At 52.4% G+C, this 13,002-nt stretch overlaps 4 protein-coding genes and 2 non-coding genes across 6 annotated transcripts; 3 read left to right on the top strand and 3 right to left on the bottom strand.

Annotated features, from left to right (window-relative positions):
* Nucleotides 1-268: 268 nt before the first annotated feature.
* On the bottom strand, nt 269-374 carry C8A04DRAFT_t12. The gene has a single exon. It is a non-coding gene; the product is annotated as a tRNA-Pro (tRNA).
* Nucleotides 375-1,364: 990 nt separating this feature from the next.
* On the top strand, nt 1,365-1,453 carry C8A04DRAFT_t15. Its single transcript has one exon. It is a non-coding gene; the product is annotated as a tRNA-Pro (tRNA).
* A 168-nt stretch (nt 1,454-1,621) lies between these two features.
* Nucleotides 1,622-3,073, bottom strand: C8A04DRAFT_24673 (uncharacterized protein; the record flags this gene model as incomplete). Its single annotated transcript, XM_062779256.1, has 3 exons — nt 1,622-1,626; nt 1,689-1,730; nt 1,819-3,073. The coding sequence occupies 3 exons, from the start codon at nt 3,071-3,073 to the stop codon at nt 1,622-1,624; spliced, it is 1,302 nt and encodes a 433-aa protein (XP_062640794.1).
* A 4,539-nt stretch (nt 3,074-7,612) lies between these two features.
* Nucleotides 7,613-8,509, top strand: C8A04DRAFT_24672 (uncharacterized protein; the record flags this gene model as incomplete). The annotated part of the gene is made up of 1 exon (XM_062779255.1): nt 7,613-8,509. The coding sequence occupies one exon, from the start codon at nt 7,613-7,615 to the stop codon at nt 8,507-8,509; it is 897 nt and encodes a 298-aa protein (XP_062640793.1).
* A 334-nt stretch (nt 8,510-8,843) lies between these two features.
* C8A04DRAFT_24671 (uncharacterized protein) lies at nt 8,844-9,646 on the bottom strand (the record flags this gene model as incomplete). The annotated part of the gene is made up of 3 exons (XM_062779254.1): nt 8,844-8,903; nt 9,004-9,268; nt 9,330-9,646. 3 exons carry the CDS (start codon nt 9,644-9,646, stop codon nt 8,844-8,846), a joined length of 642 nt encoding a protein of 213 aa, XP_062640792.1.
* A 1,711-nt stretch (nt 9,647-11,357) lies between these two features.
* C8A04DRAFT_24670 (uncharacterized protein) lies at nt 11,358-12,606 on the top strand (the record flags this gene model as incomplete). The annotated part of the gene is made up of 3 exons (XM_062779253.1): nt 11,358-11,377; nt 11,475-12,054; nt 12,127-12,606. 3 exons carry the CDS (start codon nt 11,358-11,360, stop codon nt 12,604-12,606), a joined length of 1,080 nt encoding a protein of 359 aa, XP_062640791.1.
* Nucleotides 12,607-13,002: the final 396 nt, after the last annotated feature.

Genomic DNA, 13,002 nt, shown 5'->3' with positions numbered 1-13,002 from the left:
CTTAATGGGCGCAAGGCCTTGTCGGTACCATCACCCCCAGTCATACCAAGCTGCCTTAACGTCTTGTCTCTGTTGTTAAGAAGGGTTCTGTTGTTATTTGAAATCGGGTGGTTCAATATCCTCACAGCTACCAGCCTGCCAGTTCTATACCGTTCCGAGCATCTCCCCCTCCGCAAAGCAAAAGTACAACAACATGAATGAACTCAACAACACCACAAATACCACACGGAACTCGACAAGCAAAATACTAAAAGAAGGATCCAAGCTGGGGCTCAATCGGGGATCGAACCCGAGACCTCGCACATCTTGTTGCCTGTTATCAGGCGGTGGGTTATCCACCCGAAGCGCGAATCATACCACTAGACCATTGAGCCGAATCCGCTGATGAACCCGCCGCCCGGAAAGCGGGTTTATGGCGGTGCGTCTGAGTCACCCTCACCTTGCTCACCTTACATTCACCGCGGTGGTGTCCGGTGTAACCGGAGTGTTGGTTGTTGAGGGTAGTCGTTTGAATTACTTGGATTGGGGGAGCTGCATTCCAAAAAATAGGTCTGTCAAACTGATTACTAGCGTCATTAACAGGCAGTAGTCCTCGATTTGCAGGTGTAATTCGAGATAATTACTGAGACCCGCATGTGGTTGACAAAGAATCTAATGCCACCAGCAGAATGTTTGACTTGTGCTCTCGATTTCTAGTCAACCAGCATCTTACGCCTTCAAAACAACCATTGACAAAGTCATTGCCATCAATTAACTATCAAGACCCTATGAATGAGAACCTGTGCAAAACAAGTGACATCGAAGCGGAGTCCGATACCGGAGTGATTCGTCGGATTTCCGTTTGTGCGTTCCCATGCCTCGGAAAAAGTCTGCATCTCCACTCTTTTGGAATTATTCTTGCTGGACGAAACTCTGAACTTTTGCCATCTCAACGACTCGAAGAGGAGGCATTGACACGACAGGTTGGCCGTTACCTAGGGCCGGTTGGGTTTGGCCGACCCTGTGGAACGGTCACACCCCAATTGTCGACTTGTTAATTCCATTTCGAAAGGGCTGAGGTCCCGATCGCAGAAACGAGATCAATCCCTCGGCAATTGATCTGGTCTCGAGACGGTGACGCCCATCGTCGACGGTGCGATTGTTTTGCGACAGTCAATCGATCGACAATTGAACCCTCCCGATAGCCGACAGGTCGTTGAGAGCAACAAGGGCGAGGCAAAAGCAAATACCGGATGGCTGGCTACAGTTGAAGAAAGGACAAACAAATGTTGAAGAGGGTTTGCAAAAATCGGGACACACCTTCATAGAGCGCGAGACCCCCTTACAAACGAAATTGCCTCCGATATCGCACACGATACAAGGATGGGCTGTTGGTCTAGCGGTATGATTCTCGCTTTGGGTTGTGTCAGCCTGTTGCTGCGAGAGGTCCCGGGTTCAATCCCCGGACAGCCCCATTTTTTGCTTGTCCAAGGTCTTGTTGGAGAGGTTGTTGGTATAAAAGTAAACAAAGATTTTATATGTACAGGTGGTTTTGGGTTGATCGGAACTGACAATACGCTGCAGCGTGACTTCACAATGACCCTCCTCAGTTCGTCTGTCTCACCACCCACCTGGGCCACCCCTAGACTGTTTGATTACCGACGTTTAGTACTTCGTATATCTCAAACCCAGGAATGCGAGCAACATACGAAATCGCCCCCACCAGGGCATGCCGGAGCCGAACTCGAGGTCTCTATCCCATCAGTCAATCAGTCAGTTAGTCAGCTCCCAAACAAAACCTGATATCAATTATCGTCAACAAGAAAAGCATAGACATACCCGCCGTATCCCCCCCACAAGCATCCGCCCACAAACACTGCGCGGGCCTCCCCCTCCCCCCACAAGGCTGCACCACACAAGCCATCACCCCCGTAGTATCTCCTGTCGTCTGATCCGGGTTGGTGCTGCTCCCCGGACAGGGCCGGTTGTCGACTGTGCCGCGGTAGGGTTGACCCTGCCATTGGGTTGCGCACTCGTCGGCGTCGAGACAGATGCAGTCGCCGCCCCAGTTGTTGACGCACCGGCCGTTTGTGTAGCCTGCTTGGGCTGTGGGGGTGGGAGTTGGGGAGCTCGTGGGGGAGGATGTGGGAGGGGGGTTGGAGGTGGTTGTTGGGGTTGTTGTTGTTGGGGGAGGTGGGGGGTTAGAGGTGGTTGTTTCTTCGGGTGGAGGTGAGGATGAGGATGACGATGAGGGACGGGAGGAGGTAGTCAAAGTGGTGCTCGGCTTCTGGTGAGTCCTAGTCTTAGTCTTGACTGACCCGCTAGACCCCGTACTCGACCCCCCCATCCCCAACTGCGTCTGGGACCCCGACCCCGGTGACGCCGTCTGATCCGGCATCGACCCCGGACCGCCAACAGCCGTTGATACCCCCCCAACTAACCCCCCATCATTCCCATTGTTACCACCATTATTGCTCCCGCTGCTATTGGCACCGGAACTGTGTGACTTCAACCCCACGCCCACTCCTGCGCCGATACCGATTGCGATGGCGATCAGTAGCGTGGTCACCCAGACGAGGATGAAAAAGGTCCGTCGGGGAAGGCCGAGGATCTTTCCTTTGCCGATACCGTCCATCCCGCCGGGGACTCGCTCGGCGGGGATCTTTTCGCCGTGGAGGCCGTGGTCACCGCTGTAGATGGTTGTGGCGTGGGGGGAGTAGTAGTCTGGGTGGTCGTATGGTAGGCCGGAGGGTTGGGCTCGGTGTTGGTGTTGTTGTGGTGAATGTGTCGGTAGCGGGGGGAGGATGTCTGGTTGCTGTCCTGGTTGTGCTTGATATTGTTCTGGTGACTGTTGCCGCTGCTGTTGTTCTGGTGATAGATCTAGTAGCGGCACTGGAAGCGGAAGACAGTGCTGCTGCTGCTGGATCGGGGAGACAACCTCCTTGTCGTAGTGCAGAGTGAGGATCTTCTCGGTGTCGAGCGTGGGATTAGAGTTTGGGGACACGACTTCGAGGGTGCTGTAAGTCTGAGGCCCCCGGGCCGGGTGGAACTGGTTGAGATCATAATACTGCTCGTCATCGTAGTCGTAGAACATGGTGACCGCGGGTGGGTGTTAGCCCGTCGAGGCCATTACATTCCCTGTTCTCCGTTCTCTGTTCTCTGCTCTGCAGAAGCGGGCCGTGATCGCGAGGATGATAGCCGGCTCACGGGCGGACGGAAGGAATCACACGGATGGACTGAAACCGGCGGTTTACCGGAAACCCAGCACCGACTTTCTCAACTTTCTCTTCACCGGAAGTTCACCCTTCCTCACACGACGCAGGACCGCCACAGATATTAACCCCCCGACTCCCCGACATCCCAAGGGCCTGCGCAACTTACCAAAGTCCCCAAAACTAGGTTCCCGTCGTGCCATCTCCGGGAATGCCCCCCCGACAGCTGCCTCGGGACCGAATTCACCGAATCGCAACACTCCGTGCTAACCCATGCCGCCCCATGTCACCCCATGTTACAACGACGTCTGCCTCGCGCGTCGCGCAACTGGAATCCTTCCCTTCGGGTAGCGGTTGCACCCGGCTCATATTCCAAATTCCTGTTTTTCTTCTGTTTTCCCCTTCGTTTCTTTCGGGTTCAATTGTCGAGATCCCGACGAAGTTCAATATTTCAGCTCGGGGCGCGTTTTTTACTTTTGTCCGAGAACAGTTTGGTTTCTCGATATTAATGGGGAATCCCCCCACATTGATTCCATAGATCTCATTCACAAGCATCCACCAACTCCCCAATTTCCTACACCCATCCCTTCAAAAATCCCAAAATCGCTATAATTCCCGCAGCCCCCCGCTACCACTACGCCACAACACCAGATTCTTCTCCTCAGAATTCTCTCTGCAACCTCACCCGCCTGTGCGCCGCGCCGTGCCGCGCCGGTCCATTCTCAACACTTGCATCTCAACTGTCGCCCTGCGGCACAGCCTGTAGCGAGACCGAGAAACCCCCCTGACAAACACCAAGAGAACAGATGTAACGCAACGGGGCTAGCTACATAGTAACTAACCTTAAACGAACCAGAAGGAAGCACACACACACACACACACCAAAGAGAAGGTGGTATTCTACACCGTTGTCTGTAGTATGCAACAGTTACAGTTCCATCAGTCTCAGATGCAATCTGTGCCGTTCCCTGGCTTGGCTTGGCTTGGAGTTGTTCAGTTCTGCCTTGTTCTTCTCGTCAGTGTCCCACTCATTGGGCTGCGGAGGGAGCTCCGTCTGAACTTCTCGAAGGTGGTACTGTGGTATCGTGTGGGGGGACGTAGTATGCATTAGGTAGGTTGCAGGAGAATGTCTGTAGCCTGTTGGCGAGTGAATGCGAGCGTTACGAGGTTTGAACCTGCATGTGTTTGGTTCTCTCTCTCAGTCTCAGAGTCTCTCTCGCTGGGGCCGAGGTAAGGGGTTGAGCTTTGGCTTTATTTGGGCTCTTTTTTCGAACGGAGGCCTTTGAGTTGGAATCGGAATAAAACTTTCGCTGGGCCGCAGACGCCGCTGGGAGACATGGGGTGTAATTATTGTTGTTGTGTGGTCCAACGCATGGAATCATTGGGTGAGAAAGGGGGTACGGAATTGGGAAGTATTCAGCATTGGGATTGGGATAGGGGACTATAACGAGGAACGATTGTACCAAGGCGCTCGCTCACTTAGTTACTGGTTATTCCATACAGCCCAAGCCTCATGTGCAAAGGACACTAGAGTTATTACTCAATTACCCAGGTATGAACACCGTGGCAAGTGACATAACACGTAAGAGGCAATAGAGCAACACATCTCTGTTGTATGGTGACCGTGGGATTGGAACAACCTCCGAAGAAGCAGGGGAATCTGGTTGGCTAAGTAAACGACCCCAACAAGTACCGGAGGCATATAACTCAGAACACAAGTCTCGATATCTCAGGCAAGGACTCGCGACACTCTTCTGGACTGTTGGAATGGAGCCCTCTAGCTCGAGCAAGTGAAGGGAAAGAGAGTGGTTGATTGCCTGGAGGGTCAGACCGAAGGTCTTCGCCTCTACTGTTCATCTACTATTATAGTATAACTCAAGATCCAATTTTGCAAGGTCATAGAAGTAACAGAACTTCAAATTCAATAGCAAACAAGCAAACCCTTGCGTTCACTGTCTGACCATAGAGAGAGAGAGACAGACAGATAACGAGAGAAAGAGAAAACAAAGATCTTTGAGAAGTCCCCCACCCTGGTTCAGTCTGACTCCATTATCCGGCGCAACAAACAAAATCATTACCGCCAGGACACACCGGATCTATGGGTCACAACTTATCAGATTACAAAACGAGAGAAGGTGAAGATAGCGACTTATTGGAGTACTTACTGGGAAGAATATTGTTGCAGGTATTGGTCCAAGTACACCAGGTGTTTATGCCTTCACACCCGGAAATTATACAACCCCAGACGTTCGCCGGATCATTGGGGCAGGGCCAGTTGCCTGGCTCACCTTCCATGGCTGCACCGCCCCATTTAGATTCGCAAACATTCCGGTCGAGGCATATGCAGTCGGGCCAGGTGGAGCTGCAACGGCCGCTTATGGCGGCGATAATAGACGTGGGGAAGCTGACGAGGACGAGAGTCAAAAGTTGCATGGTCGCGAGGAGTTTCTGTGGAATTGGTGGGTCGGGTTGAGGATAGGTAGGTATGGTGAACGAGAAGTGGGAGAGACAGAAATTGAAGGACGGGGAACAGTTGGGTATTATATATTAGATACAATATATACAGTTGTTTAACCACAGCTCTGTCATGAGACTCATGACTCCGATGGTTCTTTGGGAAGACCTTGCGGTTGCAACATTTCGGGCTTCCTTTGCGAAATTGCTTGAGGGGAAGTTGTTGAGAAAGCTCGATCCACGAGCGCCTAAATTGAATTGGGTATGCATCGCGCTTGGATAGGTAGGGCGCCCGAATCGGGTATGCATCGCAAAGTTTGACTGTGTAACTGTCCATGTATATCCAGGTCCGCACCTGCCCTAATCTGAAGGTGATAGATTAATTGCATTCGCTAATTCAGGTAGGTATGCATTCCACGACCCTATTCATTGTATCGATTGGCAGATGATATTAGAATGTTGTAATTATAACTTGAGATGTGGTACGGTGGGGGAGGTCGAAGCCCCAATCTCGTGATGAACATTATGATATCGTTAGAGGTAATTACGTTAATTTGCAAGAGAAGTGCCCAAGCGAAAGAAGAACAAGATTGAAGACCGCAAAGGTCATCAACGTCGTTGACCAACCCTCCCTAAAACCATCCCCAAAGAACAGCTGAAGAGGGAAGGAGGGAGCTATGTTAACCAACAAATCAAATCATGTCTTCCAGGGTGGAGGGTGCTGTGGATGTTCCGATGTTGCAATCCGAAACGGACTGACAGCCCACTCATATTCTCAATCGTGTGAGTGAATTGTCCATTTGCCTCTCAATCCTTCCCAATTCTTTTTCACCACCCACTCACTCTCCACACTCAGGGCGGAATGCGGGAGGTCCCAAATCGGCGAGCTGACTCTCTCGAGCCCAGTCCGCCAGCTCCACAGTTTAAGGGCTCTCTAACCTCACAATTGGCTATATATTTTGTAGCTAGCCTCCGCCGTTCCTTCCGTCCAACATTAACGCACTGGTACCGTTCTCTGTGCATCCTAATTGGCTTTTTTTGTTAAAGTGGGACAGGGATCCCGACGGGATTGAGGTCAAGATCCCAAGAGAAGGCCGAGGTTATTCTCACACACTCCCTCTGGAATCCTAGTGGATAACGAACGGGCGACCTCCTCCCACATCCCGAAGGCAGTGGTACCCTCGACTACGTGCAGTGTCTCTCCAGAGTCTTTCTTAACAGTAATTACAAGAAGACACTAGGATTCACTGCGGTGACTGCACGGCAATGAGGGCATTGTGCCGCATTGAGCCGCCATTGGCGATAATGTCATTATGCTGATGCTTCACCCTTCAACGACTACCACTCGCTACTTGCTACGCGGCCATTCAAAGACAGTGGGAAATGAAAATGCATTGCGGGGCTCCCTCCGATACCTAGGATTTGGTACGGCCAGCACTGCCCCGGTCTGCCCGCCATAACTAAACCCAGTCGTGCAGAGGGCCAAGAAATCATGATACGGCTGGGAAGGGCGGGCCTCCTTAGGCCCGAAGGGATACGAAGATGAAGGCGCCACTAGGATCAATCAACATTCAAATAACTAACCGTTTCGAGGAAAAAAGATTGTGGAATCACAATGATTCCATCCGCTTGGAAGGAGATTGGGATTGTGGCTTGTGCAAGTCTACGAAACTTATTGATCCTTCAGACCCAAGCAGGAACAAACGTCTTACAACTCCCAATCCTTTTGAGAACTACTCTAAATTATTTCAAGCGATAAATATATAACATGTTGCAGAACCGGCGTTCGAAAGACGAATTATTATCTTCATAGCTAGCATCTACTTACATCTCAGCATCGTTCGAGTCTCGACTGTATTGCCACTTTGTCACTCAGCCATCCGTCACTGGCACTTCCCACACCGCGACTTTCCGCCCTCCGATTTCTGTTTGAAACTCAAGTCACTGCCGAGAATTCTTCGAACAAGATGAACAACCAAAATTCATCAACCAGTAACAACAACAACAACAACAGGCCCGCAGCCAGAAGAACGGCAAACGCGGCCGAAACCGGCGGTCCCCGGCCGACGATCATCGATGCCCGCCCCGGCCCCGGAAGGGGAGGCAGCACAACCGGTGGTGGTGATCCCGATTCTACGCGGGTCCTCGTCAACGCCACCAGGGACCTAACAATAAATGGCGGTGGTCCCTCTGGCACCCCGGCTCCCACCCGCCTGGTAGTGCGGAAACCCGGCATCGGCAATGCCCTAGTGCATACCATCAGCTGGGACATCGCCAAGGCCCTCGGCGACAGGCCCTACGCCATCATAGGCTCCGCCGCGCTGGTGCTCCACGGCGTGCCGAATCTGACCGTGGGCGGGGTCAGCGTGCTCGTGCCCGAGGGTGCCCGACCGCGGCGCTCCGAGAAGCTGGCTCGGGCCAGCCATTTCAGGCTGTCAAAGAGCGGGCGGGTTTATTACAAGAAGGAGGGGATGAAGGAATCGGTCGAGATCGAGCTGTGGGAGCCGGATGAGGTGCGGCAGTCGTTGTCGGAACGGGGGGTTGTGGTGCAGGATGGGATCGCGGTGTTGAGGCCGACGAGGCTGCTGAATATTCAGTGTGCTACTTGGCTGTCGATACAAAATAAGGCAGGCCGTAAAACGGAGGCGAATCAAATTATTGAGCTGCTGGCGGTGGAGTATATGCACCTGCTACTGACGCTCATCGGAGACAGCAAGCCGGTGCCGATACAGAATATTACCGACGAATTTCTAGCCAAGCTGGCTGTCAAGGAGCCTGAACTGCACGCAGCATTTCAGAAGAGTAGGGCTTGGGCGAAAGTAGTCCCAGGTCCGACTGTCACCAAGGGTACTAATGGTCGGTAATTAGACCGTATGTAGTCAATTGTCGGCAATTCCCAACCGGGCGAGAACTTGGGGCAGGAAATACGGGCGAGAAGGGGATACCTAGATCTGAGATCGGTCACTTTTCGCGGGGAGCTAAGGGCAGGTACCTAGCTACGGCGCTGAATGGAATGCATTTCTTCCTAATTATCGTGTTTCTTGCCTCGTGATTATAACGGAAACTGTTTACTTTTTGAACCCCCCTAGATAATCAAGTCGGTATGTACAGTACTGTACTCGTGAAACATCCAACCCAGATCCAAGAAACCCAACAAAAACCCGACATCGACCCTGAAGTTCCCACACGACCACCCCGTTAGCACTTCCTCCATTGAAGCGCAACCCGAACCACCAATTTACTACTAATACTATCGACCTGTTCGTCTGTCAGCTCTACTCATCTTCCCCTCAAGGAGTCAAAACCCCCAACCCAAGCCCAAGCCAGACAATTCAACTCAAGAAGCGATTAAACTCACCGCAATAAGCGCCCTCTTCTCCGTCGGCGAGATCCAGCACTCCGTATTCACATTCAAAATCGCCGTGCCCCCGCCACACGCCGACCACAGCGCAATATCCGGACTGGCCGACAGCGAAAAGGCCCCGTCGCACGCCCCGTCCAGCGCAATGCCGTAGCTCACCTCGCGGTCGTCGCCCGTGAAGTCGATGGTGTCGCGGCATTGGCCGTTGACGCCCGCGGGGAGGTGGGCGAAACCTTGGGTGGTTGTTTTTAGGGTTGATAGTCTGGACGGGGAAAGTTAACTTGATGTTTTGATGACCTGAGTATGGGGGGAGAGATACGTACTGGAACCCGGCATCATATTCCAAATTCAGCGTCAATTTACAATTCTTGCGCCAATCAGCCGCCATCGTGTCGGGCCCGGTTTGCACGATGTAATCGGACAGCGCGATCTCGATGGCGGTATTTTTGGTGGACACGACGCGGACATCGGCCGTGCCGGCGCGGCAGCCAGAACCTAGGACGGAGACGCCGACTACGCGGAGCTTGCTGGGGGCTACTGCGTCTGCGTCTGTGTCTGCATCTGTGTCTACCGGTGCTGGTGTTGGTGATGCTAGGGATAGGGTGGCGAAGGCCAGGGAGAGGAGGGTTGGGAGGTACATGTTGACAATGGGGTGATGGGAGAAGATCTGGATGGTGTGGGATTTTGGTAGTTCGGGTCAGTCGAGGGATAGAGGATGGGGAGATGGGTTAGGTAGTTATTAACCGCAGTTTCTTTTGGTCGGTTGAGTAAAGATATAAATAAACAACGAGAAACCTTGGGTCTCGCCACTGCAGCAAGCAGCAATCCAGTTGGTTCCGGGTAATCCTGTCAACATTTTCGCGAGTAATCAATTTCAACTCCTTTGAGTGGTTTGCCGGATGTTGTAATACGGGAGCGGTGTCTAGGCTATATTGGCGGCTGGGCCAGACCGGAACCTTAATTGCGGCCACTAAGAACAAATTCAACAGTCGACCGTTCCGGGCAAATTGCATTTCGGTCAAGAAATTTACGGTCTGTGATAGATTCACCTTGGCTCCGGGCAAGTAGCCGGATGGAGGAAGCGAAATCGCAGCAGGAGGACATTTCAGGTCCTACGGACATGGTTTACCGTCAATATGGATCTAGATAGAGGGATCCCGATGAAAATGATCCGCTTCCGGGTTGTCATCGCAGTCAAGACACGGCTCGGCCTTCCGCTCCGATTGATCCTAGCTCATAAAACGGTCCATCATCACAGGGTCTCGGAATCCGGGGGGCTGCGCAGATAATGAAGAGTTGATTTAAGCTTGCCAAGGAGAAGAGTCTCCCAGGCGGGTTTCCTTGACACAAATCCAACTGGTCAACCCTAACCCGGTCTTGTCCTGGATCAGCTTGCACTGTGTTTTCCCCTAAAGTTGTCCTTGGGAATTTCTATGTTCGTGTGTGACCATATCCAGAGCATGACTGAGCTAAGGGTGAGCCGAGCCTGGACAGCATTTGTCTCTACTCCCACCCCCATCTCCATTCCATCTCCATTTCCATCTCCATCTGCGCAATGACTGGGCAACTATGGGCAATGCGATGCCTACCCCCCCCCCTATGCTCAGCGCCTCGTGTGAATATAGCAGGAGGTGACATCACAAGAAGCCGGTGGCACCAATGCAGTGGTCCAGATCCTTGAGAGTGCGTGGGGATTGCAACGCGGTGATCGCGGCCAAGCGTTCTGAAGTACACTAATTACAGCCAGCAGCACAACATAATGAGGCAAGAGGCACCCACACTCAATCTTCCCACGAAGTGGAACTCGCTATTCACCCACCGACATCCACGTGCCACTGGGTTATCATACACATGGAAATATTACGTGGTTCCTGATAGCAGAGATAGTCTACATAACTCGCTCAAGCTTAGACCCCAGACACTTGAAACCAGTCCTCACCACCACACATGTTGTTTGACCGTATAGTTCCCCTCACCAACCCTCAGCCGCCTCGCTCGGGCACTTATCAGGCAGACACCGCCCGGGAACTTGCTCATGGACCGCTCAGGTACATACACGTACTACTCATGGACCGCTCAGGTACATACATGTAATGCTCATGGACTGCTCAGGTACAGACATGTAATGCTCGTGGACTGCTCAGGCGCTGTCCACGTAATGAAGACAAGAGCTTATCGTTCCTGCTAGAAGTATAAATTCCATCCTCGCCGCCTCCTTCTCCCTTTCAACATCTCCCTCCTCCTTCTCTTTCAACATCACTCCACTTTCCAGGCTTCCCCCCTTTCACCTATTTACCTCCCCTTTCTCGTCTTCCAATTTCTTTTATCTTCTCACAATATCCCATCTCAACATGTCAAGCACAGACCCGAGGCGCGTTCTCAGCGCGGCATCAGAAGCTATTGCGATCGTTCGCAGCTCCGACGCCGACGCCCCCTCTCCCAAGCCTGGCTTCCTCTGCCATTTCTAGGGCCTCATACTCCTTGTTCACGTCTGCTTCCGATGACGTCGTGGAAATCCCAGAGGTGTTCAATTCGCAGGAGACACTCGAGTTCCTTGGTCTCCGGCCTGAGATTGCAGACGCAATTTTCGAAACCTGGCACGATCTTCAACAAACGCCAGGAGAATTGGGATACGGCGACGACGACATCGCCCATGCAGAGTATTACGTCAAACGTATGGCGGATATCGAGGATGCATGGTGTCTCACCCACGATTGGCGGCAGGCCCTGTTCAAGATGGGCGTCAATAGCGACTTGACCGATGCTATCCTCGATAGCGACTTCGACGAGATTCGAGCGACAAAGTCTGCATCCGAATGGGTCATCGACACCTTCCAGACTTCCTGGCAGTTCCTAGAAGGACTCGACGGGCGAATTCGCCGTAAAGACTATGAGGTGAATTGCCTCCTCATGCCCTCGCCTGACGTCGTACTACGTCTCTTGGACTACCATGGGCCTCCTTACGTGGACCTTGGCACCGTGGCTGCTATGCCAAACAGGGTTTATGGGAAGACCATGATACACAAGGGCGGAGCAATGATGGGCTTGGTCTCTGATTTCAAGGAAGATGGATCTCTCCATCTCCCGAAGCTCTTTTCTGCTCTCACAGACTTCCACTAGACGAGACGCGATCTGGTGTACTTCACCAAGGACATCGATATTGCTGAGCAGTATGCCAACTTTTCTCAGCGTCGCGTCCCTGCCGAGGAGGGTCTCGTACTGTCTTTTGCTGTCCCAAACGAGCTCGTCAACGAACACCAGGTGAAGGAGATCCCCAAGGTAGACTGGCAGCGACTTGTATGGCGGGCGAGGCACCCTGAGCGCTCCATCGACATGGATCAGATCCGACCCTCTCTCATGAAGTATGTTGAGGCGCCGGTCCTCCGAGGTCCTATCTGCAGCGTCGCGAGCAACAAGATTGGCCGACTCGAGAGCTCTTCTGAGCTAGCCAGGCAGTACCTGAAGACGAAGGACGGCGCCTTCGCATCTCAGTATGTCTTTCAGTCGAAACCTGCCAAAATGGAGCTTCAGGATCGGTGTGCCGGATGGGTATGGGTCCGGTCGATGCGGTACTCTCCTAAACTCGCCAAGCGCTTCTGATGGGGTGTCGCATCGTTCCAATCTGCCGCGGCAGGATATCGCCAACGTACACGACCAACGTCGAACGCTTCCCGCCCGGCGCAGTCGCGTCGGATACCCTGGAAGTGCTCTATAGCTCCAAGGAGGGCCCCAGGAATAGCTCTCCCGCGCCGAGCATATATATGGAGATGGGCATGGACATGGACATGGAGGTCGAGATGGAGATGGTGATAAAAACGGAGACGGAGATCGAAAAGGAAGTCGAGATTGAAATAGAGAAGGAAATGAAAGGGAAAAGGAAAAAAAAACATGGAAGTAGAGATGGAGATCGAGATCGAAAAGGAAAAGGAAATAGAACTAGAAATAGAACTAGAAATAGAACTAGAAATAGAACTAGAAATAGAACTAGAAATAGAA

The sequence above is a fragment of the Dichotomopilus funicola genome (genome assembly GCF_033296635.1).
Source record: "Dichotomopilus funicola strain CBS 141.50 unplaced genomic scaffold C8A04scaffold_3, whole genome shotgun sequence".
In the NCBI taxonomy this organism is placed as follows: domain Eukaryota; kingdom Fungi; phylum Ascomycota; class Sordariomycetes; order Sordariales; family Chaetomiaceae; genus Dichotomopilus; species Dichotomopilus funicola.
The sequence above is the reverse complement of the archived record's forward strand: the minus strand, read 5'-3'. Positions and strand labels throughout refer to the sequence as shown.